Source organism: Mobula hypostoma, chromosome 19 (assembly GCF_963921235.1).
Source record: "Mobula hypostoma chromosome 19, sMobHyp1.1, whole genome shotgun sequence".
Lineage (NCBI taxonomy): Eukaryota > Metazoa > Chordata > Chondrichthyes > Myliobatiformes > Myliobatidae > Mobula > Mobula hypostoma.
Genome location: NC_086115.1, coordinates 18,298,710 through 18,326,636, shown reverse-complemented (window position 1 = coordinate 18,326,636; position 27,927 = coordinate 18,298,710). Strand labels below are relative to the sequence as shown.

Genomic DNA, 27,927 nt, shown 5'->3' with positions numbered 1-27,927 from the left:
TCTGCTTTTTTAAAAAAAATTGAATTATTAACTGTAACCCACTGTTTACGAATCTGGAATTCTTCCGTTTTCTGTCTTTTTGTTTAACTCAATCATGTTTGTCCTTTGTAAAGGCTGATTTATACTTCGGCATTGCCGCAAACCCTACGCAGAGCCTATGCGGATCCCTACGCCGTAGCCTGACGCACACCTCTCCCAAAATGTAATTATGCGTCACGGCAACGCAGACCACAGCATCTGTGATTGGTCCGCTTGGTAGCATCGCATTTCCTCCTACGCTGCAATAGCTTCCCATTGGGCGACTGAAGGGCAGGGAAGGAACTCTGGCTGCAATGCTTTCCATAAAGCTTTACAGATCTCCGAAATTATGGAGGACGCATTTCGCTTTTACGAAAAAAGACACTCGCTTTAAACTTGTTTACCCCGAGAAAGACTACCACGACCAGGAAGCCTTGCACGGGCAGGTGTGTGCGCATGCGCAACGTGCCCGGATTGCAGAGTGACACAGACACACCAACGCACAAGTATAAATCAGCTTTAACAAAGCACATGCTGCAGTTTATTTTACTTGACCATTTCTCACTGTGGCTTTTTAATGAACTCGAAAGTTGTGCGGCTCTTCAACAGGTAGGTAGTCGTCTTCGGTTCGTTTAAAACTTGCTTGCCCCCCGCTGTTTTGTAACTGCTAAACATAAAAAAACGAATTGAAAGGAAAACAAGGGAGCCAGGAGATAACTTGTGTATGTTTGTTTTTACCTTAAGTGAGCACACACGCATGATGTGCCATTTACATAATTTTACATATAAACCTTAATAAATTATTTAAACAAACATGAATACTTAATCAAACAATATAACTCAAACACTACTGAAATACACAACTGGCTGTACAGGCCGCTTGACAATGACCCTGCTCTCCGCAGGTGAAGATCCACGCTGGGCCCAGGTTTGCTTCCTACCTGACCTTCAGCCCATCTGAGGTGAAGTCCCTGCGGACAGAGTATGGAGACCTGGAATGCTGCATTGAGGTGGTGGACAGTGTGCAGGAGGCCATTGTTCACATCCACAAGTACGGCAGCTCCCACACCGATGTCATCGTCACCGAGAACGGTGAGTGTTCCTCAGCAGCCGGATACCTCACTGATGAGAGTGTCCCTCCCTGGTCAAGAACGGCAAGTGTCACTCATTGACTGGGTACCCCTCACTGATTGAGAACACGTGTCCGTCACTAACTCTGTGAACCTCACCAAACATGAGACAGTGAATGTCCGTCACTGACTGGGTATCCGTCACTGACTGGGTATCCGTCACCGATCAGGCATCTGTCACTCACTGTGTGAACTTTACAGACAGAGTGCCCCTCACTAACCAGGTATCATTACTGACGTTCCCCTCCCCATCACTAACCATACACCCATCACCCACGTGAAACTCAGCGACCAGGTGCCCCTCACTGATCGAGAGGGTCGAGTGTCCGTCACTGACTGAAGCTGGACAGACAGAGTCTGTCCCTGACCAGTACAGGATAGTGTGTGTCCATCATTGACTGGCAGATGTAAGGCTTTGACTGGAATGGGATTCCACTGCAGAATCAATCTTAAGTTAGTGAGCACAGAACAGGCAGAGACATAAAACACCGGGGGCACAGTACTCAGTGTGTATGTATGGCTTGTGTACGTGGTGTGGCTCTGTGCAGTATGTATGGAAACTGTGAGAGGACGCCTGAGTTTTGCTCCCCTGTGCTGAGGTCAGACCGAGGAGGGGTGGATGTATCAGTGCCTTGGTCTGAGTGACGCTACTCACATAGGCTGCATGGGACTGAGTGTGTTACGGTGTGCGGGACCGAGTGCAGACTTTGTGACTGAACGTGGGCTGTCTTTCAGAGGAGACAGCCGAACACTTCATGCAGCACGTGGACAGTGCCTGTGTGTTCTGGAACGCCAGCAGCCGGTTCTCAGACGGTTACCGCTTCGGATTGGGTAAGTTTCCACCCCCCCCACCCCAGGCGTAGCCTGGATTTGAGTGACAGGGGATCCCCACCCTCCCTACCCCACAAATCACGTCCCAGATTGGGAGTCCAAACCTGGTTGCAAATGCCAGAGCATCGCCGGCAACAGGAGGCCATTCAGCCCGTTGGCTCTGTGTGTGTTCTAGTGGGGCACTGGTCAGGCCTGCATCCCGTCTTGTGTGCTACAGAGGGGTGGATGCAAGTTTGAAGCGAGTGCTGGGGGGAGGATTGTGAAGTCACAGTAGGCACTGGGTGGGTATGTTGCAGGTCACTGTGATGCTGGGTGGGGGAGGCGGATTTGAGGTCACAGTGGGTGTGGGGATGAGATGCCGATCGCTGGAATGGGGGGAGGTTGCCGATGCTCCCTTGGTTCCTGAAAGGGGGGGTGGGGAGGAGAAGATGAGGTCTCAGTGGGTGTAGGGCCTCCGGGTGGTGAATGCAGGTACCCAGGTGGGGGAGTGTGGAGGCAGAGTGGCCCATTCCCTCAGGGACTGAGTGGGAGGGTGTCTGTCCTTTGGCTGACGCTGCTGCCCTGTGTGTTGCAGGTGCGGAGGTGGGGATCAGCACGGCGCGCATACACGCCCGCGGCCCGGTGGGGCTCGAGGGTTTGCTCACCACAAAGTGGCTGCTGCGTGGAGAGGGGCAAGGCGTGTCTGACTTCGCAGAGCAAGGAACCATGAGCTACATCCATGAGAACCTTCCTGTGCCCCACCGATTGTAGGGACAGGATGGAGTGACAGCCGGCCCGCACCCCACCGCACATCGACTCCCAACAAACATACGGCTCCCCACCAACACCTCTCTCACCACCAGCTCCCTGCGGCCAAACAACATCCCACCATTAAATGTTAAGCAGTGATGGCTGCCAGAGCACATCAGTTCAGGCAGTGGAGAAAGGAGCAGCTGATGGGGAGGGGAGTTTCCAATTGGAAAGAAAGAGTAGGCTAGCGGAGTTACGTGAGAATGGTACTGAGAGCAAACAACAAGTTGTTGGAGGAACTCAGCAGGTCAGGCAGCATCTGTAGAGGTGGTGGGATGATTGTTGTTTTGGGTCAAGACCCTGCCTTACGACAGATGCTGCTTTACCCAGTTTCTCCAGCAACTTTTTTGATGGAGTGTGGAGTTATTTGGTTGTGTTGGACAGTGGGAGTTATTTATTTTTAATTTAGAGATACAGCCAAGTAACAGGCCCTTCTGGCCCAATTACACTCCTATGATCAATTGACCCATGTCTTTTGAATAAGAACTGGACACATCCTGGGTCTAGCACTCGTGAGACTCTGCATAGCCCACAGAGGGATGAACCTCCTCTAGTGGAAGCTGTGTGCAAGCGCAGTGTGGTTCATAGGAAGCATCGTCCAGTACCTCACCCCTCACAGACTCCACCCTCAGGATCCCTGGACTTAGGTGCGATGGCTGCAATTTGAGCCTTCTGTCACTTTGCAGAATCTCTGTCTCATACAATGTGAAGTTTATTTTGTGGCAGTAGTACAGTACAAAGACATAAAATTACTATAAATTACCAAAATAAGGAGCAAAACAAAATGGAATTGCATCTCTGCTGGATTTGGGCAAGATAAGTTTTAGGATGTATGCAGTATACAGTACTGTGCACAAGTCTTAGGCATGGTAGATTATTTAGATGGTATGGCCTCAACAGAGCCCTGATCTCAACCTCCTCAAGGCTGTCCGGAATTACTTTTTTTTAACTGTTTACTGCTCTTTACAGTAAATTTTTGAAATTTAGAAACTCTGTTGTAGTGTTTTTGAAAGCTTCGCTTTGCAGAATGTTTTTATATGCCTAAGACTTTTGAAAAGTACTGTAGATACTTTGACAATAAATCTACTTTGAACTTTGAACAAAGGCACATCCAGACGCGTGTCTCCTCCAACATAGCTTCCAGAGCGCTCACCGGCCTTCCCAGAGAACATGCACAGCCCGCAGGTCACTCACTGACTCCGGCAGGGCAATATGCTGGGACTTTTTAAAAAAAAAACTCCAACTTGGTTACAATAAGAACAAATAGTTTTAAAATGTTTTGTATTTATCACAAAATAAACTTCTTGTGGAAGTGAACGAGTTGTTTCCATTCAGCTGTAGACAGTGCACCTTCCTGAAGCCAGTTGCGGGTGGTCAACCACGCTGGTCTTGTGGGAACTCTAAAATATCCCACCCCTGCCCTACCATGAAAACAGTCGCGGTATGCCTGCGACTTGGAGATCGCCTTCCCTGAGATGGCCCCTGCAGACGGGGGAGAACTTGCCTTCTGTCCTGCCTCGAGTTCTGAGGAGGCGGGTGGGGATGATGCGTGCGGTGCTGCCGCCCTGACATTTCCAGCGGGCCAAATGTTCTCGGTCTACGGGCCCCGGCGGTTTCCTGGGCTCCAGCCTCGAGGCGTTGGCGAAGCATTGGACCAGCACTGGGCATCCCGATGCATTCAAGGTGTCAGCCCAGTGCTGGTGCATGCGGTCGTCCCGCTGCCGGCCCAGCTCCCAGACTGGCCTCGGGGGTCCAGCTGGCGGCCAGGTGAGCCAGGGTTCCCGGAGGTGAGAAGAGGGCGGGCCGTCAATTGCTGGGAATTGTAGTTCGAAAGGAGCCGGCTTCCCGACATCGACGAAACTGCGGAGTGCGCAGGTGCATGCCGATCGTGACCCTCTGCGCAGGGGCAGCGCCGGCGCTATTTACGTGCGCGGACGGAGTGCGCAGGCGTATACACGGCCGGCCGAACCGCCGTTCCGTGCGTGTGTGCGCGCAGCAATGTCAATATGTGAGGCGATGGAGCTGGGCGGATTCTCCGTCACTGACAGCCACAGCAGCTCGGCCGAACATAGTGAGCTGGAGGAAGACGACGAGGGTTACGAGAGAACGGAGCGACAGGCTGAGGTATGCTAGGGAGCAAAAGCTGTCGCCGCTGACGGGCCCGCGACCCCGGCATCCTCACGCGGGAGCTGCCGGGATACTTGATAGTGCACACTGCGCCTGCGCGTGCCGCCAACTTTCCCGCCGGAGAGCGTGTGCGCGGCAACAGTCGGCGGGTTGCCTAGGTAACAGGGCGGGGCAGAAGTTGATGGGCGGGATGTTTGTACTGAGAATTAGTGCAAAATTCACAAAATGCTCAAGGAACTGAGCAGGATTTTCTTTTCCATAGATGCAGTCTGACCTGCTCAGTTCCTCCAGCATTTTTGCGGGTGTTTGCTGCGGATTTCTAGCATCTGCAGACATCGTGTGTTTACAATACGCAAGCAACACATATCAAAATGCTGGAGGAACTCAGCGGGCCAGGCGGCATCTATGGCGAAGAGTACAGTCGACGTCTCGGGCCGAGACCCTTCAGCAGGACTGGAGAAAAAAAGATGGGGAGTCAGAATTAGAAGGTGGGGGGAGGGGAGGAAGAAACAAGGTGTTAGGTGAAACTGGGAGTGGGGAGGGATGAAGTAAAGAGTTGGGAAGTTGATTGATGAAAAAGATACAGGATTGGAGAAGAGGGAATCTAATAGGAGAGGATAGAAGGCCATAGAAGAAAGAAAAATAGGGGGAGGATCACCAGAGGGATACAATGGGTAGGTAAGGAGATAAGGTGAGAGAGGGAAAAGAGGATAAAGAATAGAGGGGGGTTGGGGAACCATTACTGGAAGTTAGAGAAATCGATGTTCATGCCATCAAGTTGGAGGCTACCCGGACAAAATATAAGGCATTGCTCCTCCAATCTGAGTGTGGCCTCAACACGACAGCAGAGGAGGATGTTTTGTAATGGGAATAGGAAGTGGAATTAAAATGGGTGGCCACTGGGAGATCCCGCTTTATCTGGCGGATGGAGCATAGATGCTCTGTGAAGCGGTATTCCAATCTATGTTGGGTCTCACCGATATACAAGAGGCCACACTGGGATCACCAGATACAATAGGTGAACCCAACAGGCTCACAGGTGAAGCATCGCCTCACTAGAAAGGACTGTTTGGGACCTTGAATAGTAGTATCTTGGGTAATGATAGGTTTGAGTACAGAGAGGAAATTAAGAACTGGTGGCATGGTGCGAAGACAATAACCTATCCCTCAACGTCAGCAAGATGAAGGAATTGGTTGTTGACTTCAGAAGGAGTAGCGGACAGCACGACCCCATTTACATCAGAGGTGAGCAAGTGGAACAGGTCAAAAGCTTTTAAGTTCCTCGGGGTCAATATCACAAATGACCTGACTTGGTCCAACCAAGCAGAGTCCACTGCGAAGAAGGCCCACCAGTACCTTTACTTCCTGAGAAAGCTAAAGAAATTTGGCCTGCCCCCTAAAACCCACACTAATTTTTATAGATGCACCATAGAAAGCATTCTTCTAGGGTGCATCACAACCTGGTATGGAAGTTGTCCTGTCCAAGACCGGAAGAAGCTGCGGAAGATCGTGAACACAGCCCAGCACATCACACAAACCAATCTTCCGTCCTTGGACTCACTTTACACCGCACGCTGTCGGAGCAGTGCTGCCAGGATAATCAAGGACACGACCCACCCAGCCAACACACTTTTTGTCCTTCTTCCCTCCAGGAGAAGGCTCAGGAGCTTGAAGACTCATACGGCCAGATTTGGGAACAGCTTCTTTCTAAGTGTGATAAGACTGCTGAACGGATCCTGACCCGGATCTGGGCTGTACCCTCCAAATATCTGGACCTGCCTCTTGGCTTTTTGCGCTACCTTACTTTCCCTTTTCTATTTTCTATTTATGATTTATAATTTAAATTTTTACTAATTACTATCGATTTGTACTCTAGGGAGCGCAAAGCAGAGAATCAAATATCACTGTGATAATTGTATGCTCTAGTATCAATTGTTTGGTGACAATAAAGTAAAATAGTAAGGGAAAAGGTGTAGGGGCAGGTGTAGCACTTAATCCGCTTGCAAGGATAAGTGCCAGGAGGGAGATCAGTGGGGAGGGACAAATGGGCAAGAGAGTTGCGTAGGGAGCGATCCCTGCGGAAAATGAGGAGGAGGGAAAGATGTGCTTGGTGGAGGAATCCCATTGGAGATGGCAGAAGTTACAGAGAATTATATGCTGGACGCGGAGGCTGGTGGTGGTAGGTGAGGATGAGAAACCAGATCCTTGGTAGGATGGCAGGAAATTAGGGTAAGGGCAGACATGCACAAAATGGAAGAGATGCGTTTGAGAGTAGCATTGATGGTACAGGAAGGGAAGCTCCTCCCTTTGAAGAAGGAGGACATCTCCCTAGAATGAAAAGCCTCATCCTGAGAACAGATGCAGTGGAGACAGAGGAATTGACAGAAGGAGATAGCATTTTTACAAGTAACAGGGTGGGAAGAGGTATAGTTCAGGTAGCTGAATTTGAGGGCAGGGTGGAGGTTGGAGGCAAAGTTGATGAAGTCAACGAGCTCGGCATGGGTGAGGGAAGCAGCAACAACGCAGTCGTCAATGTAGTTCATGAAAAGTAGGGGAGTGATACCGGTGTAGGCTTGGAACATAGCTTGTTCCACGTAGCTGACGAAAAGACAGCTATAGCTGGGACCTATGCCTGTACCCATGGCTACACCTTTTGTTTGAAGGAAGTGGGAGGAGCCAAAGGAGAAATTAATGAAAGTTGCAAGGATAAGTGTCAGGACACCTACACCACCTCCCTTACTACCATTCAGGGCCCCAAACAGTCCTTCCAGCTGAGGCGACACTTCACTTGTGAGTCTGATGGGGTCGTCTGTTCTATCTGGTGCTCCCAGTGTGGCCTCTTGTATGTTAGTGAGATCCAAAGTAGATTGAGAGACCACTTCACCTACACTCCATCCGCCAGAAAAAGCAGGATCTCCCAGTGGCCACACATTTTAATTCCACTTCCCATTTCTGTTATGACATGTCCATCCATGGCCTCCTTACAGTCGAGATGAAGCCACACTCAGGTTGGAGAAGCAACACCTTATGCCCCCTCTATTCCCCGTACCCTTTTCCCTCTCTCACCTTATCTCCTTACCTGCCTATCGCATCCCTCTAATGCTTCTCCCTCCCCTTTTTCCTTTCTTCCATGGCCTCCTGTCCTCTCCTGTTAGATTTCCCATCCAGCCCTGTATCTCTTTCACCGATCAATTTCCCAGCTCTTTACTTCATCCCTCCCCTCTCAGTTTCACCTATCATCTTGAGTTTCTTCCTCCCTTCCCCCCACCTTCTAACTCTGACTCCTTATCTTTTTTCTCCCGTCCTGCCAAAGGGTTTCGGCCCGAAACGTCAACTGTACTCTTTTCCATAGATGCTGTCTGGCCTGCTGAGTTCCTCCAGCATTTTGCATATGTTGCTCAGATTTCCAGCATCTGCAGATTTTCTCTTGTCAGTGATTGGATTACAATGTGCATTTGTGTTGTACAATACATAGTCATGTAGATGGTGACGTCAGCACCTAGAGGTGGCCCTGCCCCGAGTACTCCTAGTCCCACCAATTTTGTATAATAGAAATATTAAAAATATGGTTCTTTACTCCCTTCAGACAAATCATAGATACTGACTACTGCCGAACCTCGAGGTAGCCAGCCTTCAACCTGAGCAAGAGCTGTTTTAGACCTTAAGACCTCGGAGTAGAGTTGGACCATTTGGCCCAGCGAGTCTGCTCCGCCATTCCATCATGGCTGATCCCAGGTCCCACTCAATCCCCGTACACCTGCCTTCTCGCCATATCCTTTGATTCCCTGACTGATCAGGAAATGATCAACTTCCGCCTTAAATGTACCCATGGACTTGGCCTCCACCACAGTCTGTGGCAGAGCATTCTGGCTCTCTGGCTAAAAAACAGAGTTGCCCATCAATTGTGAGACTGTGTCCATCAGTTCTGGATACCACCACCATAGGAAACATACTTTCCACATCCACCCAATCAAGTCCCCTCAACATTTGGTAGGTTTCATTGAGATTTCCCACCCCCCCATCTCCCAGCATTCTTCTAAATTCCAGTGAGTATAGGTCTAAAGCTGCCAACACTCCTCGTATGTTAACCTCCTCATTCCTGGAATCATCCTTGTGAACTTCCTCTGGACTCTCTTCAATAACAACACATCCTTTCTGAGATATGGGGCCCAAAACTGTTGACAATACTCCAAGTGCGGCCTGACTAGTGTCTTATAAAGGCTTATCAAGCTATCTCCTTACTTTTATATTTTATTCCCCTTGAAATAAATGCATTGCATATGCCTTCTTTACCACAGATTCAACCTGTAAGTTAACCTTCTGGGAGTCTTGCACAAGGACTCCCAAGTCCCTCTGCACCTCTGACCTTTGAACCTTCTTCCCATTTAGATAATAGTAGTAGGTTAGTAGGTTAATTGGTCTTTGTAAATTATCCTGTAATTAGGCTGGGATTAAATAGGTGCATTGCTGGGTGATGCAGTTCGTTGAGATGGAGGGCCTGTTCTGCACCTCGAAATAAGATGACTTTTAAAAAGTAAAACATGTATACCCCATGATTTACAGCCATGTGTAGCAATATTCACCACCCTCTGGCTAAAGAAACTTTTAATCTCGGTTCCAAAGGCACATCTTTTTATTCCGAGGCTGTCCTAGAGTACTCAACTACAGGAAACGTCTTCTCCACATCCACACTATCTATTTAGGCCTTTCAGTATTCGATAGGTTTCAATGAGATTTTATCCGGCAAGTATAGATGGTACTGCTATCAACTGTTTAACATGTGTTATCCCTGTTATTCCTGTGATCATTCTTCTGACCCTCCAGTACTACAACACCTTTACTTGATAAGAGGCCTTCTCCCCATAACCTTTGATACCAATCAAGAACCTATCAACCTGTGCCTTAAATACACCCAACAACCTGGCCTCCACAGCTACAATGTGGCAACAAGTTCCACAAATTCACTACCCTATGGCTAAAGAAATTTCTCTGCATCTCTGTTTTGAAAGGGCGCCCCTCTATCCTGAGGCTGTGCCCTCTTGTCCTAGACTCTCCCACCATGGGAAACATCCTTTCCACATCAACTCTGTCTAGGCCTTTCAACATTCGAAAGGTTTCAATGAGATCCCCCCTCATCCTTCTGAATTCCAGCGAGTACAGACCCAGAGCCATCAAATTTTCCTCATACGATAACCCTTTCACTCCTGGAATCATCCTTGTGAATCTCCTCTTGACCCTCTCTAATGCCAGCACATCTTTTCTAAGATGAGGGGTCCAAAACTGTTCACGATACTCAAGGTGAGGCCTCACCAGTGCCTTATAAAGCCTCAGAATGACATCCTTGTTCTTGTATTCTAGACCTCTTGAAATGAATGCTAACGTGGCATTTGCCTTCCTCACCACCAACTCAACCTGCAAGTTAACCTTTAGGGTGTTCTGCACAAGGACTCCCAAGTCCCTTTGCATCTCAGATTTTTGGATTTTATCCCCGTTTAGAAAATAGTCTGCACATTTATCTCTACTACCAAAGTGCATGACCATGCATTTTCCAACATTGTATTTCATTTGCCACTTTCTTGCCCATTCTTCTAATCTGTCTAAGTCCTTCTGCATCCTACATTCTTCAACACTACCTGCCCCTCTACCAATCTTCGTATCATCTGCAAACATGGCAACAAAGCCATCTATTTCGTCATCTAAATTATTGTATATACAGCACAAAAATATAGATTATTTGAAGGGTCCAATGAAGTGTCTCAGCCTTAAACATCAACTTTATTCATTTCCATAGATGTTGCCTGGCCTGCTGAGTTCCTCCAGCACTTGTGGGTGTTGCTCCAATATAGATTGCTACCTGTTTCTAGTACTGATGTTAGGCTGGCAAGTCAGTGGTAGCCTACCTATCTACTTCTGGTCTGTCTGGTGGTTACCCATTGCCTCTCTGCCAACTCTTGAGCTGCACTGTGATTACCTCACATCTTATGTCACAGTGGACTCTTTAAAAACATTTGCCTGGCTGTAACAGGCATGCCACATTCTTCACATGGCTCCTGAAACACACCAGGTATGAGGAGGACAGCAAAATATTTAAAGGACATTCTCAGAGCCAGCTTGAGGAAAAAGTAACATCTCCATTAGCTTTAAATGAAGAAACAGCATGCGGACTGCCATATACAGTACTGTGCAAAAGTCCTTGGCACATATATATAGCTTGGATGCCTTACACAGTACTGTAACAAATGTTATGTATTGCATTGTGCTGCTACTGCAAACAATAAAAAAGTAATTTCTTGACATATGTGAGTGATGATGAGGGTGATTCTGATATGGGTCTCTATTGTGGACTGAGTGTGGGAAGGGGGCAGGAAGAGGGGAGTCATGGTTGGGGAAAGGAAAGAGGAGAGAGAAGGAAGCACCAGAGATACATTCTGTAATGAACAATAAACACATTATTTGGAATCAAATAACCTTGCCTGGTGTCTCAGGGCAGGGTGTGTCTGCACCTGCGCCAACCCCAGCCCTTGGCATTCCTTCTTTGCCACCTGTCCCACAGTCCTCCCTCTGCTGGCTCTGTTCTATGTTCTAAATGGGGACAGGAATTAAAATGGTTGACCACTGGGAAGTGAAGTTTTTTTGCGGATGGAATGGAGGTGCTCGACAAAGCAATGCCCAATTTACTTCAGGCCTCACCAATGCAGAGGAGGTTGTTTTGGGAGCACCAGATACAGTAGGTGACCTGGGCAGATTTTCAGGACCTCAGCTTATCCTCCAGAGCCCTCTTTTGAGTGGAGAATTCCAAATATTCGCCACCTTTATTTTGAAGACCTTTCTTGTCATAGAGTCATACAGCATGGAAACGGGTCCTTTCGCCCAACCGTCCATCAAGATTCAAGATTCCATTCCAAGCTAGTCCATTTGCTGATGTTTGGCCCATAGCACTATCCATGTGCAAGTGTCTTCGAAATGTTGTTAATGCACCGGCCTCAACCAGTTCATCTGACAGCTCGTTCCATATACTGACCGCCATCTGTATGAACATGTTGCCCTTCAGATTCTTATTAAATCGCTCTCCGTGAGAAGAACCTTGGGTTCTTTATTCCCCAGCCCTGGGAAGAAGACTGTGCACATATTCTTGCCCATGCCCTCATTGTCTCCTTGACTGGACCCTGATTTCAAATTCACATCTACTCCTTCACAAGCCTGTTGACCATTTGCTCACAAGGGTGAGCTGGACATCCATTAGTAATATTTTCAAAGGCAGTGAATGAAAGGTGAGGGGATCAACTCATCATTGTACTGTTGGCAGGGGTGAGTATGGTCCACTGGACAACTTGTGGCCAATTGATGTACTTTACAGTATAACCTGAGTATGTCAGGACTCAGAGGAAGTGGCTCTCAGTGCAGGATACAAGTGCTGCTGCACAGTTGGGCTTTGGGTACTGACTTTTAGATGAACAGATCCATTTTCCAGGCTGAGGAAGGTACTGAGAGAATCTGTTTTTGTTCCAGCAGAGTATTTGTCTGGCTGACGTGAATCCCTACATCCTATGTCCCATCTGCAGGGGCTACTTCATTGATGCCACTACTATCACTGAGTGCCTGCACACCTGTAAGTAGCTGCGCTCTCACTGGCCGGACACTTCCCACTGCTCGCCTAAAATGTAATCTGCCCTGTTAGACAGAGAGGAAATCCCTCACAGATGTGACAAGTGACACAGTTCTCTCTGTCAGACTGAATACAGAGATGTGGACTAGTGGACAGTGCGCTACTGTCAGAGCACATAGCCTAGCTGAGGGAGATCTTTAGCCAAAACCTTGTCCGTCCTTTTGGGTAAATGTGAAAGATCTTGAAACAATACTTTGAAAAGAATTGAGCAGTTTTTTTTCTGGTATCCTGGGGCCAATGTTTAATCCTGAATAACACTGCTAAAGCAGTTTACTGGTAATTGTCATGCTGCTGTTTATGGGAGGTTGCTGTGCATGAGTCAGGTGCTGGGAGTCAACACTTCGGCAGTGAGCACAATGGAGAACTAGCTCACTGTTCTGATAAAATCCAGCATTACCCTTTTCACTTTGCTTCACTGAAGACAAAGTACTTTGTAGTTAGCATTATATGGGCAATGTAACAGAGATAAACACAGTAAGATACCAGGAAACAACCATTCAGCTCCTGGAACCTGTTTCATTACCCTGTGAGGTCACAGCTGCTGTGACCAACTCTGTCTATCCTTTTTATCCCCATATCCCGGTACTTAACGAAAACATCAGTCTCAGGTTCGAAGTTTGCCTCTGACTGCCAGCACCCGCTGCTTCTCAGAGGAGGGATCTCCAACTTTCCTTCACCCTTCTGATGATTGAATGCTCCCTGACGTCACCCCTGCAGCCTCACTTTAGATTTCTCCCCTCTCAGCCTCTTCACCCTGCTCCACTGTTCAGTGAGTCTGAGGATAATCCCCTCCCTCAACTCCGTTTTCCTCTCAATTCCCAACATCCTCCATTCCCTAATCACCCAAAAATCTGTCCATCTTGTCATGAGTGTGCTCCGATACGGAATATTCATGGACGTGCTGGGGATAGAGAACTCCAACGACTGAATGACTCTGCATGCTGAGATTTCATCAGCCTTCAATGTCTGCCTCCTCTCCTGAGACTCTGCCCTCTCCAGCTGGACCCAGGGGCCTATTTTTGTGCTGTGTTACTGTGACTCTCATTGTCAGTCTGGATCCTGAGTGTTTGGTGAGCTGACTCCAGCTGAACCCTCACCCTAGGAATCACCCCGTCACACCACGTGTCCTGTTGTTATTCGGGTTATTGTCTCTCACCCTGTCTATTGTTGGAACTTCTCACTTTGACTTGTTTCTCCCCATGCCGATGTTACTCCATTGTGAATCCCTGCCTTGTGTCTCTGCAGTCTGTAAGAGCTGCATCGTGAAGCATTTTGACAACAGCAACCGCTGTCCAAAGTGCAACATTATTGTTCACCAGACACAGCCGCTGTACAACATCAGGTGAGTGGGGAGAAAGAATGGGGGGATGTCACACTGGGAACAGTGGAGCTGCGTCTGATGGGCTCCTGGTGCAGGGGAGGGGTTTATGGGGATCATTAATCTGAGGGGACAAGGGGTGCAGTGAGAAGGCAGGTAGGGGGTCGCACTCTCTGAGGATGGATATGGGGATTTTGTGTGAGGGCTTGGGTGATGGGAGGTGGGTAGATAATAGGGACTGGTGGGGAGAAGGTCATTGAGAGAAGCTATTAGTTGCTGCAAGTGATTGACAAAGTAATGGGGTGGAGGGGTTTAGTGATGTTTCTCTCCCAAAGCCCTTTTAGCTACCACTGAATCCTCCAGTGTAATTGCTGGGTGGTGGTGGCGTTTAGCAAAGTGTCATGTTACTCATGTTGGTGCCCATTGTCACTCAGTGCATTATCCCCGATAGGGACAGCATATTGATCAACGTACATCCCGGACTGTAATGTTCATTCACACTATAAATTATTCCAGTTAGGGACAGCACATGGACTGGTAAACATCCTGGACTGTAATGTTCACTTACACTATAAATTATTCCAGTAAGGGACAGTACATAGAATGGTAAACATCCCTGACTGTGATGTTCATTTACACTATAAATTATCCCAGATAGGGACAGCATATTGACCAATGTACATCCCAGACTGTGATATTCATTTACACTATAAATTATTCCAGCTAGGGACAGCACATAGACTGGTAAATATCCCTGACTGTGATATTCATTTATACTATAAATTATCCCAGTTAGGGATAGCATATTGACTGATAAACATCCCAGACTGTAATGTTCATTTACACTGTGAATTATACGAGTTAGGGACAGTACATAGATTGGTAAACGTTCTGACTGAGATGTTCCTTTAACATTGATATAGTTGAGGGTGAAGGTGCAGAACCTAAGGAGGTTCAGTAGAAAAATAAAGTCATACAGCACAGAAACAGACCCTTCGGCCCACCATGTACCTACCGGACATCAACTACCTTTCTGTTCTAATCCTATTTACCTGCACTGGTAAATGGCCTTCTCTGTCTTGGTGTTTCAGTGGTGCATTATAATAGTGCATTGAGGTAGTATGAGGCAAAGCACTAAACAAAGTCAAATATTGTTACAATACAGAGAAAGTGCAGGTAGGCAATAACGTGCAAGATCATAACAAGGATGAGTGTGAGGTCAAGAGTCCATCTTATCATACAGGACTGTTTAAGACTCTTATAGCAGCTGGGTAAAAGCTGTCCTTGAGCCTGGTGATATGTGCTCTCAGGCTTTTGCATCACCCATTGGGAGCGGGGAGAAGAGAGAATATCTTTGATTTTGCAGGTTGTTTTCCCGAGGCAGTGTGAAGTGTAGACAGTGTCCGTGGAGGAGAGGCTGGGTTGTGTCCTCAAGTCTCTACAGTTTCTTGTCGTCATTTGCAGTGCAGTTACCATACCAAGTTGTGAATCATCTGGATAGAATGCTTTAGGATATGTTATATCTGTTGTGAGAGTCTCTGCCTTCAGCACCTCCTCAGGCAGTGTATTCCAGTTTCCAACTACCACTGGGGAAAGAAAACTCTTCCTGAGATCCCTTCTAAACCTCTTATCCCTCACTTTACACTTGTGTTCTCTAGTTCTATATAGCAAAGAGATTCCTGTGAATAAGCTATCTGCGCCCTCCTAATTTTGTATTCTCTATTAAGTTGCACCAGGCACCCTCCCTAAGGGAAACAAACCCAGTCTATCCAGCCTCTGTTCAATACTGAAACACTTCAGACAACAATACAGTCATGTCCTTCTATGGTATGATGACCAGAACTGTACACAGTACTGCATTTGTAGCTTAGCCAGTGTTTTATAAAGTTGTACCATAGCCTTGTGGTCCTCATGTGCTATCCTTTGGCTAATGAAAACACGTCTCTCACTCCCCTTTCTGCACCTCTTATTCTGGCTTCTGCCTCCTTCTTTTCCAAACCTGATGAAGGGTTTCCTCCTGAAATGTCGACTGTTTTTTCCCTCTACAGATGCTGCCTGACGTGCTGAGTGAACCCAGTACTTTATGTGTGTTGCTGTGTTACATGCTGCTTTTACCATTGTACCTACCTGTTCTGCCACCCTCTGGCATCCTTGCACTTATCCACCAATATCTCTCTGTTCTTCAGTACAAACAACCCCCACAAAGTAATTCACCCTTACGGAATTCATAAATCACTACCAAAAAACTCAGATACGAAATGAAAATGTGCTCATACAGAATTTCTGTAGCGTTTACACTTTATTCTGCATTGTTTTATTTTGTTCTGTCTTAATGCACTGTGTAATGAATTGATCTGTATAGACAGTGTACAAGATTTTCACTGTACCTGGGTAGATGTGACAATAATAAACAATCCCAACACTAAAAATAAACACAATATATACTTGTAACTTCCCAGCAGTAAACAAACTGACCCCATAGCCTGTAAATATCAGACCTGATGGATTATAGTTGGGAACCACTTTTAAGTAATTTGCTTTGAAAGCTGACAGGATCATAAAACCATAAGACATGGGAGCAGAATTGGGCCATTCAGCCCATCATGTCTCTTTTGTCATTTGATCATGGCTGATTATCCCTCTCAGCCCTATTCTCTTGCCTACTCCTCATAAGCTTTGACACCCTGACTAGTCTAGAACCTACAAACCTCTGCTTTAAATATACCCAATAACTTAGCCTCTGTAGCCATCTATAACAATAAATTTCACAGATTCATCATCCTCTGGCTAAAAAAATTCCTCCTCATCTCTGTTCTAAATGGACGTCCCTCTATTATGAGGCTGTGACTTCTACCTGCCCACCATCAAGGACATATATACAGAGTGGTGCCGGAAAAGGACCAGTAACATCTTGGAAGGGTCCCACCCACCCTGCTCATGCACTGTTTGTCCTACTCCCATCAGGGAGAAGGCTTTGTAGTATCATCTACACGCCAGGATCACCAGACTCAAAAACAGTTACTTCCCCCAAGCAGTGGGGCTGATCAACACTAATACCCACTAACTCTACCCTAGATAATAATCATTAATCTTGGTCCTAGACTTTCCCCATCCTCTCCATATCCATTCTATCTAGGCCTTTCAATATTTGATAGTTTGCAATGAGATCCCCCTCATTCTACTGAACTCCAGTGAGCATTGGCCCAGAACCATCAAACGCTCCTCATGATTTCTAGGTTCATTCTTATAAACCTCCGTGGGACCCTCTCCAATATTAGAAGATTCTTTCTTAGATATGGGGCCCAAAACTGCTTTCGAAACTCCAATGCCTTATAAAGCCTCAGCAATACATCTTTGCTTATATATTTTAGTCCTCGCAAAATGTGTGCTAATTTGCCACCTTTACTACTGACTGAACCTGCAAATTAACCTCAGGGAATACTGCATGAGGACTTCCAAGCCCCTTTGTATCTCTTATTTCTGAATTTTTCCCCATTTAGCAAATTGTTTATGCCTTTATTCCTTCCATCAATGGCCCTACATCCCCTTTCTGCACCCTCTTACCGCCGCCTCCTTTCCTCAATTCCTTATCCCATCACCATCACCATCCATTTGAATCTGCATCTCATCAAGTCACAGCTGGTGTTACAGAACCTTCCTGACTGCTTCCTGCACCAGCTCCCTTGCCTTTGGTGGCCACATCTCCCTATTGGTGACCCTGAGGAATATGCTTGGATTCTGACTCCCACCTTCCAACCTCTCTGCACACTCTGACTCCCACCTTCCAACCTCTCTGCACACTCACTCTGTTGTCATGTACGTGTAACTTGTGTTTGTTTTCCAGGCTGGACAGAAAATTGCAAGACATTGTCTACAAGCTGGTGCCCAACCTGGAGAGCAGTAAGTGGAGTGATGACATTAAATGAGTTGTGGAGTTCGGTATGAGTGCTCACTTTCACAGTAGTGGTGGGACTGACAGATCCTTGGCTCAGCACACGTGCTGTGTGTGCAGACTGCAGCATCAGAACAATGCCGCAATGCAGCTTCTTTTCCCTTTGTTTGGGACCTCTCCCTCCTCATCATGGAAGGCAGCAGATGGAAGTGCAGGTGCTACATGGAGTTGTGCTGGAGTACTGTGTCTCTAAATCGGAAAGAACACTTAACCATAAGATGTAGGAACAGAATTAGGCCATTTGGTCCATCAAGTCTGCGCTGCCATTCGATCACAGCTGTTTTATTTTCCCTCTCCTGCCTTCTGCCTGTAACCTTTGACCTCCTGACTAATCAAGAGCTTATCAACATCCGCTTTAGATATACCCAATGACAGACCCCACAGCCATCTATGGCACTGAATTCCTCAGGTTCACTACCCTCTGGCTGACAAAATTCCTCCTCATCTCTATTATAAAGGGACGTCCTTGTATTCTGAGGCTGTGCCCTACGGACCTTGGCTCTCTCGTTATTTAAAACATCTTCTCAAAATCTGCTGTATCTAGGCCTTTCAATATTTGATAGGTTTCAATGAGATCTCCCCTTATTATTGTAAGCTCCAGCGAGTTCAGGCCCAGAGCCATCAACCCTCTTCATAAGTTAACCCTTACAGTCCTGAGAATTTTGTTAACCTCCTCTGAATCCTCTCCAATGCCAGCACATTCCTTTTTTAGATATGGAGCACAAGATAGCTCGCAGTACTCCAAATGTGGTGTAACCATTACCTTACAATGCCTCAACATGGCATTCTTGCTTTTATATTTTAATTCTCTAGAAATTAATGACAATATTGCATTTGCCTTCCTTATTGCTGACTCAACCTGAAAGTTAACCTTTAGGGAATCCTGCACAAGGATTCTCAAGTCCCTTTGCACATTTGATTTCTGAATTCTCTCCGTTTAAAAATAAAAGTCTGTGTTTATTCTACCAAAGTGCATGACCATGTACTTCCCTACTGTATTCCACCTACCAATTTTGTCCATTCCTTTAATCTGTATAAGCCTTTCAGCAGACACCCTGCTTTCGCAACAGTACCTGCCCTCCACGTCTCTTTGTATCATCTGCAAACTTAGTCACAAAGCCATCAATTCCGTCATCCAGATCATTAACATATATTGTGAAAAGTTGTGGACCCAACACAGATTCCTGCATTCCCATTCAGCTTCCTGTCAGTCAGCTGATCTTCTTTACAACTTTCTTGTAATACTGTGTGCTTTTATCTTGTTTAGCAGCAGCATCTTGTCAAAAGCCTTCTGAAAATTAAAGTAAACAACATCCACTGACTCTCCTTTATCTATCCTGCCTGTTAATTCCTCAAAGAATTCCAACAGATTTTTCAGGCATGATTGGCCTATTTTATCATGTGCCAAACGTATCCTGAAATTTCATCTTTAATATTGAACTCTGCATCTCACCAAACACTGAAGTCAGGCTAACTGGCTAAAATTTCCTGTCTTTTGACTTTTTCCCTTCTTAAAGAGTGCAGGGACATTTATGATTTATCTGTCCTCCGGAATCATTCCAGAATCTAATGATTTTTAAAAGACGAATTCCACCACAATCTCTTCAGCCACCTCTCTCAGACTCTGGGTGTAGTCCATCTATTCATGGTGACTTATCTACCTTTGGACCTTTCAGCTTCCCAAGCACCTTCTCCTGAGTAATAATGACTATACACACTTCTGTCTCCTGACACTTGTATTAAAATATATGATAAATAATTATTTTTATTATTATGTATTACAATGTACTGCTGCCGCAGTACATACAGTACAAATTTCACAACGTATGACAGTGATATTAAATCTAATTTTGATTATGAGTGTCTCCCACATAAAGACTGGTGCAAAATACTTATTAGTTCGTCCACTATGTCTTTATCTCCCATGGCTACCTCTCCAGCATCATTTTCCAGCAGTCCAATATCCTTTTTTACTGTATACAAGTTATGATCATTACCATTGCTGACTGGGTGTGATGGGCAGTAGGATTAATCCCAGCTGTCCCATTCTGCATGCTCTGGAAGTGGAATTAGCTTTTGCTGCCCCACTCTGGGTGCTTTAAGAGGAGGTTAATGTGGTGTATTTAATATTTCAGTAATTTTTGAGTAATATTATAAATATATTTGATTAAGTGTTCTTTGTTTAGATAATTCATTACATGTTATATGTAAAAGTACATGAATGGCATACATCATCACGCCTCCAAATCATGTGTCCGCTTAAAGTAAAAACAAAATTTACGTGCATGTATTCCAGACTTGCATCTTACAGAACATAACAGTCAACCCTTCCTATCCCACTCTGGGATGTGGGGCGAACATTCACTCTCATATTCCAAGTAGCCTGGGCAGTGGGATTAACCCTTGCAGTCACACTGTGGGTGGGCTGGGCAGTGGGTTAACCTTTGCTCTTCCACTCCAGGTTGCTGGGCAGTGGAGCTAGTCCTCACTGTCCCACTCTGGGTTGTGAGGTTAACTCCATTTGTTCCATTCAGACTCCAGTGAAATTCGATTGAGTTGATGGTCAAAAGTCAGATCTTCTGAAGTCATGTGAATTTTTTTGTATCCAGGTGAAAAAAGACGACTACATGAATTCTACAGAGAGAGAGGGCTTGAGGTCCCTAAGCCAGGTGTGTGATCAGAAATTACCTCCAACATAAACATAATCTCTTCTGCTGCTCTCTCCCACAGGCCAATGACCAGCCTCAATTGCACTCTTCACGTGCTTCTTCTGTGTGATCACCTACTTCATGTAGCATCATCCAACTCTGTGTTAGCTCCTTCTCCCCTCTGCTCTTTCATCCTACTCCTGTGCTTCCTCTCCCCCCATTCCCCACATCTTCCTCCTTCATCATTAGAGGTAGAATTAGGCTATTTGTTCCATTGAGTGGTTGATTTTTTTTTATTAACCCATTTCTTCCACCTCCCTGTAACTCTTTACTGTACCTCCATACCAATCAACAACCTATCAATCTCTGCCTTAAACACACCCAAAAATTTGGCCTCCGCAGCTTTCTGTAGGAGTAAATTCCATAGATTCACCACTCTCTGGCCGAAGAAATTCTGCTTCTGTTCTAAGGGGACGTCCTTCTATTCTGAGGGTTATCCCTTGAATCTTTGACTGTCTTACTAGCGGAAACATCTTTTCAATGTCCACTCTATTCAAGCCTTTCAATTGTCGGTAGGTTTCAATGCGAAATTCCTATCACTCATCCTTTTTGAATTCCATTTGAGTAGTGACCCAGTGGCATCAAACACTCCTGATACGTGAAGCCTCTCATCCTGAAATCCTTTTTGTGAATCTCCTCTGGACCCTCTCCAGGGTCAGTACATCCATCCTCAAAACAATTCCTACGGGTTCCTTCACCTTAAGCTCCCTTGATCATATTCGTCTCAGTACACAACACCAAATGCAGAAATGCCTGTTCCCCAGTGGTCTCTAGCTCAAACTGCTCTGCAAAGCTATCTCGTAGATATTCCACAATTTTTTTTCTTCTGCTATGCTACCAGCCTGATTTTCACAGTATTGAAGAACCCATGATCACTCTCCTTGCTACCCTCCCCAACATGATTCATAAATCCTTCAGTGATATCTTTCACTGCCTGTCTTTGTATCTCCTGTGAGACACCTTGTGATGGTTTACTATAAACGCAAATTGTGTACAGCTCTCTCCTGATCACTTGGTTTTGTTTGGTTCTCTGCTGTTCAGTTGTCCAGGTACCTGGTAAAAGTAAAGTGCGCCGTATCCGATCGCTGAGTAAAAAGCTGTCGCTGTGCGAGGCTCCGCCAGGGGACCCCCTGCCTCATCTTGACATCTGTTTGGTGCTTGAGTTCATTGGGTGAGTTATGTCTCACAGATAAGTGTCAGCAAATCAGCAGTTGGAAAGGTAGCGCATTGGCTTTTATTGCAGAAGCAGTTGATTACAAGAATTGGAGATATCATTGTAGAGGCCATAGCTGGAACTGTGTGCAGTTCTGGTCTCCCAGCCTAAGGAAGGAGCTACTTCCAACAACATTTCATCACAACGATTCCTGGTATGACAGGGTTATCATATAAAAGGGATTAAACTAACTGGTCTTATTGAAATTCGGACAGGACTTGCTGGGAGAGGCTCAGAACCTGGGTTCACCTTGTCAGAAATGGGGTTGGTAGCCACAACTGAGATGGGAAGCCATTTCTTCACCTGTACTCAATTCTGTACCCAAGGACAGTGGAGGCTTAGTTCAAAGTAAATTTATTATCAAAGTACATGTATATCATCATATACAGGCGTCCCTTGGTATTCGCGGGGGATTGGTTCCAGGACCCCCCGTGGATACCAAAATCCGCGAATGCTCAAGTCCCTTATATAAAATGGCGTAGTATTTGCATATAACCTACGCACATCCTCTCATATACTTTAAATCATCTCTAGGTTACTTATAATACCTAATACAATGTAAATGCTCTGTAAATAGTTGTTATACTGTATTGTTTAGGGAATAATGACAAGAAAAAAAAGTCTGTACATGTCCAGTACAGACGCAACCATCGTAGCTCTTCTGGGAACACTGATGCTGCCTCGGCATCAGCCGATGCAGATTCTCCCATGATCTTTAAGTTCTTGAGGCTGTAGCGCTTTACATAGCTAGCCAGCCATCCCTTACTAACCGTAAACTCCTTCCTCTCGCTCACAACACAAGTACCGAAAGAATGAGACATGAGGCGAACAATGCTCAAACAACGAGTGCTGGAGAGAGACTGAGGATCTGTGAAATAGCGGGAGGCTACAGCAGGGTATGCCTGTACATCACTTCATTCGCGTGGATTCATCGTAGTGCTCAGCGTGTGACAAATTCAAGTTTTGCTTTTTGGAACTTCCTGGAATTTTTTTTTTCCGAATATTTTCGATTCGCAGTTTGTTGAATCCGCGGATGCGGAACCCATGGATACGGAGGGCCGACTGTATAACCCTGAGATTAATTTTCTTGAGAATGTACTCAATAAATCAATAATAGAATAATAACCATAATAGAATCATTGAAAGATCACATCAACTTGGGTGTTCAACCAATGTGCAAAAGACAACAAACTGCAAATAAAAAATGAAGAAATAATAATAATAAATAAATAAGCAGTAAATATCAAGAACCTGAGATGAAGAGACCTTGGACGTGACCCCACAGATTGTGGGAACATTTCAATGATGGGGCAAGTTGAGTGAAGTTATCCTCTTTAGTTCAAGAGCCTGATGGCTGAGTAGTAATAACTGTTCCTGAACCTGGTGACATAAGCTCTGAGGCTCCTGTACCTTCTTCACGTTGGCAGCAGTGAGAGGAGAGCATGACCTGGGTGATGGGGGTCCCTGATAATGGATGCTGCTCTCCTGCGACAACACCCTGTGTAGATGTACTCAGTAGTTGGGAGGGCTTTACCCACATTGGACTAGGCCATATCCACCACTTTTTGTTGGATTTTCCATTCAATGGCATTGCTGTTTCCATACCAGGCTGTGATGAAGTCAGTCACCACGCATCTATAGAAGTTTGTCAAAGTTTTAGATGGTGTGCCGACTCTTCGCAAACCCTTAAGGAAGTAGAGAAGCTGCAGTGCTTTCTTCATAATTGCACTTACCATGACAGGTCCTCCAAAAAGATGACACCAATGAATTTGAAGTTGCTGACCCTCTCCACCTCCTATCCTCTGACAAGGACTGGCTCATGGACCCCTGGTTTCCTCCTCTTGAAGTCAATAATTAGCCTCTTGGACTGTTGCTGACATTGAGTAAGAGGTAGTTGTTGGGCACCAGTGAGCCAGATTTTTCAGTCTCTCTTCTCTATGCTGATTCGTCACCAGCTTAGATTTGACCTACAGCAGCAAACTTGAATATGACGTTGGAGCTGTGCTTAGCCACACAGTCATAAGTGTAACGCAAGTAGAGCAGGGGGGCTAAGCACACAAGCTTGTGGTGCACCTGTGCTGCTGGTGATTGTGGAGGAGATGTTGCTACCAATCCGAACTGACTGCACAAGGGGCTATTGAGGCCAAGGTCTTGAAGTTTATTGATTAGTTTTGAGACGATGATGGCATTGAATGCTGAGCTGTAGTTGTTAAAATGCATCCTGATTTATGCACCTTTGCTGTCCAGAAGTTCCAGGGTTGAGTGAAGAGCCAGTGATATCGCATCTGCTGTGGACCTGTTGGGCTGGTAGGCAAATTAGAGTGGATCCAAGTTGTTTCTCAGGCAGGAGTTGATATATTTCATCACTGACCACTCAAAGCACTTCATCACTGTAGATGTAATTGGTACTGGATAGTGGTCATTGAGGTAGGTTACCACATTCGAGTGAAGCCTACTCGAAACAGGTGGGTACCTCAAACTGCCAAAGTGAGGTTAAAGATTTCAGTGAACACTCCAGCCATTTGATCAGCACAGGTCTTTAGTACTTGGCCACATGCCCCGTCTTGGCCAGGTGCCTTTCGTGGGGGTCATCCTCCTGAAAGCTGCTCACATATTGACCTCAGAGACTGAAATCACAGGATTATTGTAGGCTTGTGAGAGTTTGTGATGGTTCCCCTATATTTTGATGGTTAAAGGGAGCATAGAAGGCATGGAGTTCATCTGAAAGCGAAGCTCTGTTGTTGCCTATGTTGCAGGATTTCATAAGAGATGATAGCGTTCAAGCCCTGCCACAACTGTCAAGCACCCTTCGTTGATTTAAGTTTAGACAGGAATTGCCACTTCGCTCATGAGATGGCTTTCCAGAGATCGTACCTAGACCTCTTGTAACTTTCTTGGTCACTAGACTTGAATGCCTCCAATTTGGTCTTCAGAAGATTGCAGATCTCATGGTTTATCCAGGGCTTCTGGTTGGGGAAGACTCTGAATGATTTAGTTGTTGAGTGTTTTACAAAAGTTTGACATACAGTGTACTGAAATGCCTATTTCTATACTGTATCTCCATGACTCAAGACTGACTTGCCCTGTTCAATCTTGTTTGGGTCTTGACTGTATTTATAGGCAGCGACCAGTAGGTGGCTGCAGACACCACAGGGTCGATGTGCAATCCACCCACACATACAGGTTTCCCTTGCCATCTGAAGGTAAAGATGGAACCTATGAAACGGTTCGTAAGCTGGAATGTCGTAAAGCGAAGAAGCAATTACCATTTATTTATATGGGAAAAATTTGTGAGCATCCGCAGACCCAAAAAAAACCTACCAAATCATGCCAAATAACACATAAAACTTAAAATAGTAACATATAGTAAAAACAGGGATTATATGATAAATACACAGCCTATATAAAGTAGAAATACTTTTCTACAATCATTGCCGCACTGTTCTCCGTAGCGAAAATCTCACGCGAGCGCTCTCAGCAGAAACACGGCGCAAGCGCTCTCGGCAGAAACACTCTCTCCAGTAACCTTTAAGCTATGAAGCTGCCAAATTTTACCAAATAACGCATAAAAATACACAGCCTATATAAAGTAGAAATAATGTATGTAGGTTTAGTATCACTTACCGGAATTGGGAAAACAGCGCCGAGCACAATGATGATGGTGTGTTAGGCTGAGTTGTCAGAGGTTGGGGTGGTGCAGTGGACCCCAACCTCCAGGCCGCCGACTGATACTAATCTGTGAAGCATGCAGGGGTACAGCGGTGGCCAGGACACACCCAGCACATCTTTAAGAAAAAAGCCAAAATAAACAAGCTAATTAATTAGGTGCCGCTCAGCACGTAAATGTTGTAGATGTCAGAGGCGACGCAATCGCTTCTGATCTGGGCCGACAATTAGGCTTTTCTGATACCTTAGAACTCATCTTGCTAACGGCTGCTCACAGGCACGTGTTTAAGCGATGCTGGCTAGAATGGAATTCCAGGGGAGGAGCTTGGCTGCTCGGGGCGCGCGCTGCCTTTTTGCGTAACAGTGAGTTTTCGTAAAGCGAACGTTCGAAAAGCGGGGGACACCTGTACTCCACATAACCCTTTCTGTACATCAGGAGCAAAAACCCTTATAGAATAAACCATTCAGTCCATCATGTTGAATCTGACCAGAAATAAAGCTGCTTGGTTTAGCTCTAGCTTTGTCTTTCCAGCACCTACAGTTTTCTCCCTGTCTGTAGGTTCTGGCTCCTCACAATGATAATGTAAGCAGGGTGTCAGCCTCTGCCTCCTGTTTGTGCAGTGTGGTCCAGATCTCACTGCCCGTTGGCTGAGAAAAGTAATACTTCTACTCTCTCTGAAAACTGCTACCAATCATGTAAATTTGTCAGGGGAATAAGTCCTTCCTGTTCACCCTTTCTAGGCCCCTATAGTTTTATATTTCTCTATTAAACCTCCTAAAGGAAGCAACTGCAGCCACTGAGTCTCTGCTGACAACAGGAATTCTCCAGGCTGGGAGATCTGGTGAATCTCTATGCACCTCGCCAGTGTTGTGGCCTGCTACCTGTGCACCAGATTCAATTGTGCTGGAACTCCTAGTATGCATGAGGGTGGCCTTCCTCTTGTTTTCTGCACTTTTTATCCCATTTGACAGAGTCTATAATATAGAAACTGGCTCTTCAACCCATCATCTCCTTACTAGTCATCCACTAATTCCATTTTCTCACTCTCAGTGAACATAGAATATTACAGCATGATACAGGCCCTTCGACCTATGATGATGTGCTGCTCTTTAACTTACTCTAACATCAATTTAACCCTTCCCTCCCACATGGCACTCCATTCTTCTATCATCCATGTGCCTATCTAACAGTTTCTTAAATGTCCCTAATGTATCTGTCTTTACCATCACCTCTGGCAGGGCATTCCATGCACCTACCAGTTTCTGTGTAACTAGATAATAAAATAAAAACCCTATCTCTTTGATATTCCCCCATATACCTCCCTTGAATCACCTTAACATTGTGCCCCTTTGTATGGCCATTTGTGCCCTAGGAAAAGTCTCTGGTTATCCACTCTACCTATGCTCCTTCTCAGTGGATACCATGGTGCTCATTTAAGTACTGTTAGACCGTGGTGAGATTACCATCCTCTACCAACCCCCTGGCAGTGTCCTATAAAGTACAAGAACTAAGGGCGGGGAGTCCTCTCCAAACCATCTTTCCTTTACCTTCTATGTGCTGTAGATTTGTTTTCTTCTGCAGTGGGGGGGGGGAAGCCTTTTTTCTGTCCATCCCAAATAATGTCCCTGATAATTGTGTGTACTGCATTCATCCTCACTCAGTTACCCTTGCCCCAAGGTAACAGACCCAGCCTCTCTAGTCTTCGTAACTCAAATGCTCTGTCCTGGACAACATCCTGCTGAATCCCCTCCTCCACATCACACACTAACCTGTGTGGTTAGTAATACCCAGAGATGCATACTGTGTGGCCCATGTGGTCTCACCAACGTCTCGGGTTCAAAAGTAACATGATGACCCAACCCTTGTACTAAGTGTCCTAACTGATGAAGTGTGCCCTGTCTACCTCTGATATATTTGCAGTCTTTGGTCTCTTTCCCCAGGGCCATAAGGCATAGGAGCAGAATTAGACATTTGGCCCATCAAGCCTATCATAGCCAATGTATTATCCTCCTTGTCCCCATTCACCCTGTAACCTTTGACATCTTTACTAATCAAGAACCTATCAACCTCAACTTTAAATATACGTAATGACTTGGCTTCCATGGCCATTGAGGCAATTAATTCCACCGATTCACCACCCTCTGGCTAAAGAAATTCCTCATGCCTGTTCTAAAGGAACATCTTTGTATGCTAAGGCAGTGCCCTGTGTCCTAGAGTCGTTCCCCCCCCCCCACTATAGGAAATATCCTCTCTGTGTCAAGGCCTTTCAATACTCGATATGTTTCAATCTGAGGCGCTGCATTAACTAAGCCATAGTGATTATTTTTGATTAGTCCTGTTTCTCAGAATCAGATTTATTATCACTAATGTGATATGATGTGAAATTTGTTGTTTTTGCGGTAACAGCAGAGTGTAAAACATGAAATTACTATAAATTTACAAACTAAATATTGCAAGAAAAAGTGTTTGTGGATTTGTGGATGTCCAGACATCTCATTGCAGAGGGGT

The 27,927-nt window shown here is 45.7% G+C and overlaps 2 protein-coding genes across 9 annotated transcripts in view; both read left to right on the top strand.

The window, feature by feature from the left end:
* Positions 1 to 4,039, top strand: part of aldh18a1 (aldehyde dehydrogenase 18 family, member A1) — a 29,683-nt gene extending 25,644 nt beyond the window's left edge. For all 5 annotated transcript variants that reach the window (XM_063071454.1, XM_063071457.1, XM_063071455.1 and 2 more), the window contains 3 exons: positions 924 to 1,110; positions 1,884 to 1,979; positions 2,554 to 4,039. In XM_063071454.1, coding sequence (XP_062927524.1) covers positions 924 to 1,110; positions 1,884 to 1,979; positions 2,554 to 2,729 — 459 coding nt within the window. In that variant the 3' untranslated portion in view covers positions 2,730 to 4,039. The remainder of the gene's footprint in view (positions 1 to 923; positions 1,111 to 1,883; positions 1,980 to 2,553) is intronic.
* Positions 4,040 to 4,635: 596 nt separating this feature from the next.
* pcgf6 (polycomb group ring finger 6) overlaps positions 4,636 to 27,927 on the top strand; it is a 54,986-nt gene continuing 31,694 nt past the window's right edge. For 3 of the 4 annotated variants that reach the window (XR_010020970.1, XM_063071461.1, XM_063071459.1), the window contains exons 1-6: positions 4,636 to 4,892; positions 12,405 to 12,504; positions 13,807 to 13,903; positions 17,724 to 17,779; positions 20,441 to 20,500; positions 21,581 to 21,710. Coding sequence is in view for 3 of the 4 variants with exons in the window: in XM_063071461.1 (XP_062927531.1) it covers positions 4,767 to 4,892; positions 12,405 to 12,504; positions 13,807 to 13,903; positions 17,724 to 17,779; positions 20,441 to 20,500; positions 21,581 to 21,710 (569 nt within the window). In the remaining variant the exon portion in view is untranslated. The remainder of the gene's footprint in view (positions 4,893 to 12,404; positions 12,505 to 13,806; positions 13,904 to 17,723; positions 17,780 to 20,440; positions 20,501 to 21,580; positions 21,711 to 27,927) is intronic. The other variant, XM_063071460.1, reaches the window with a different exon arrangement.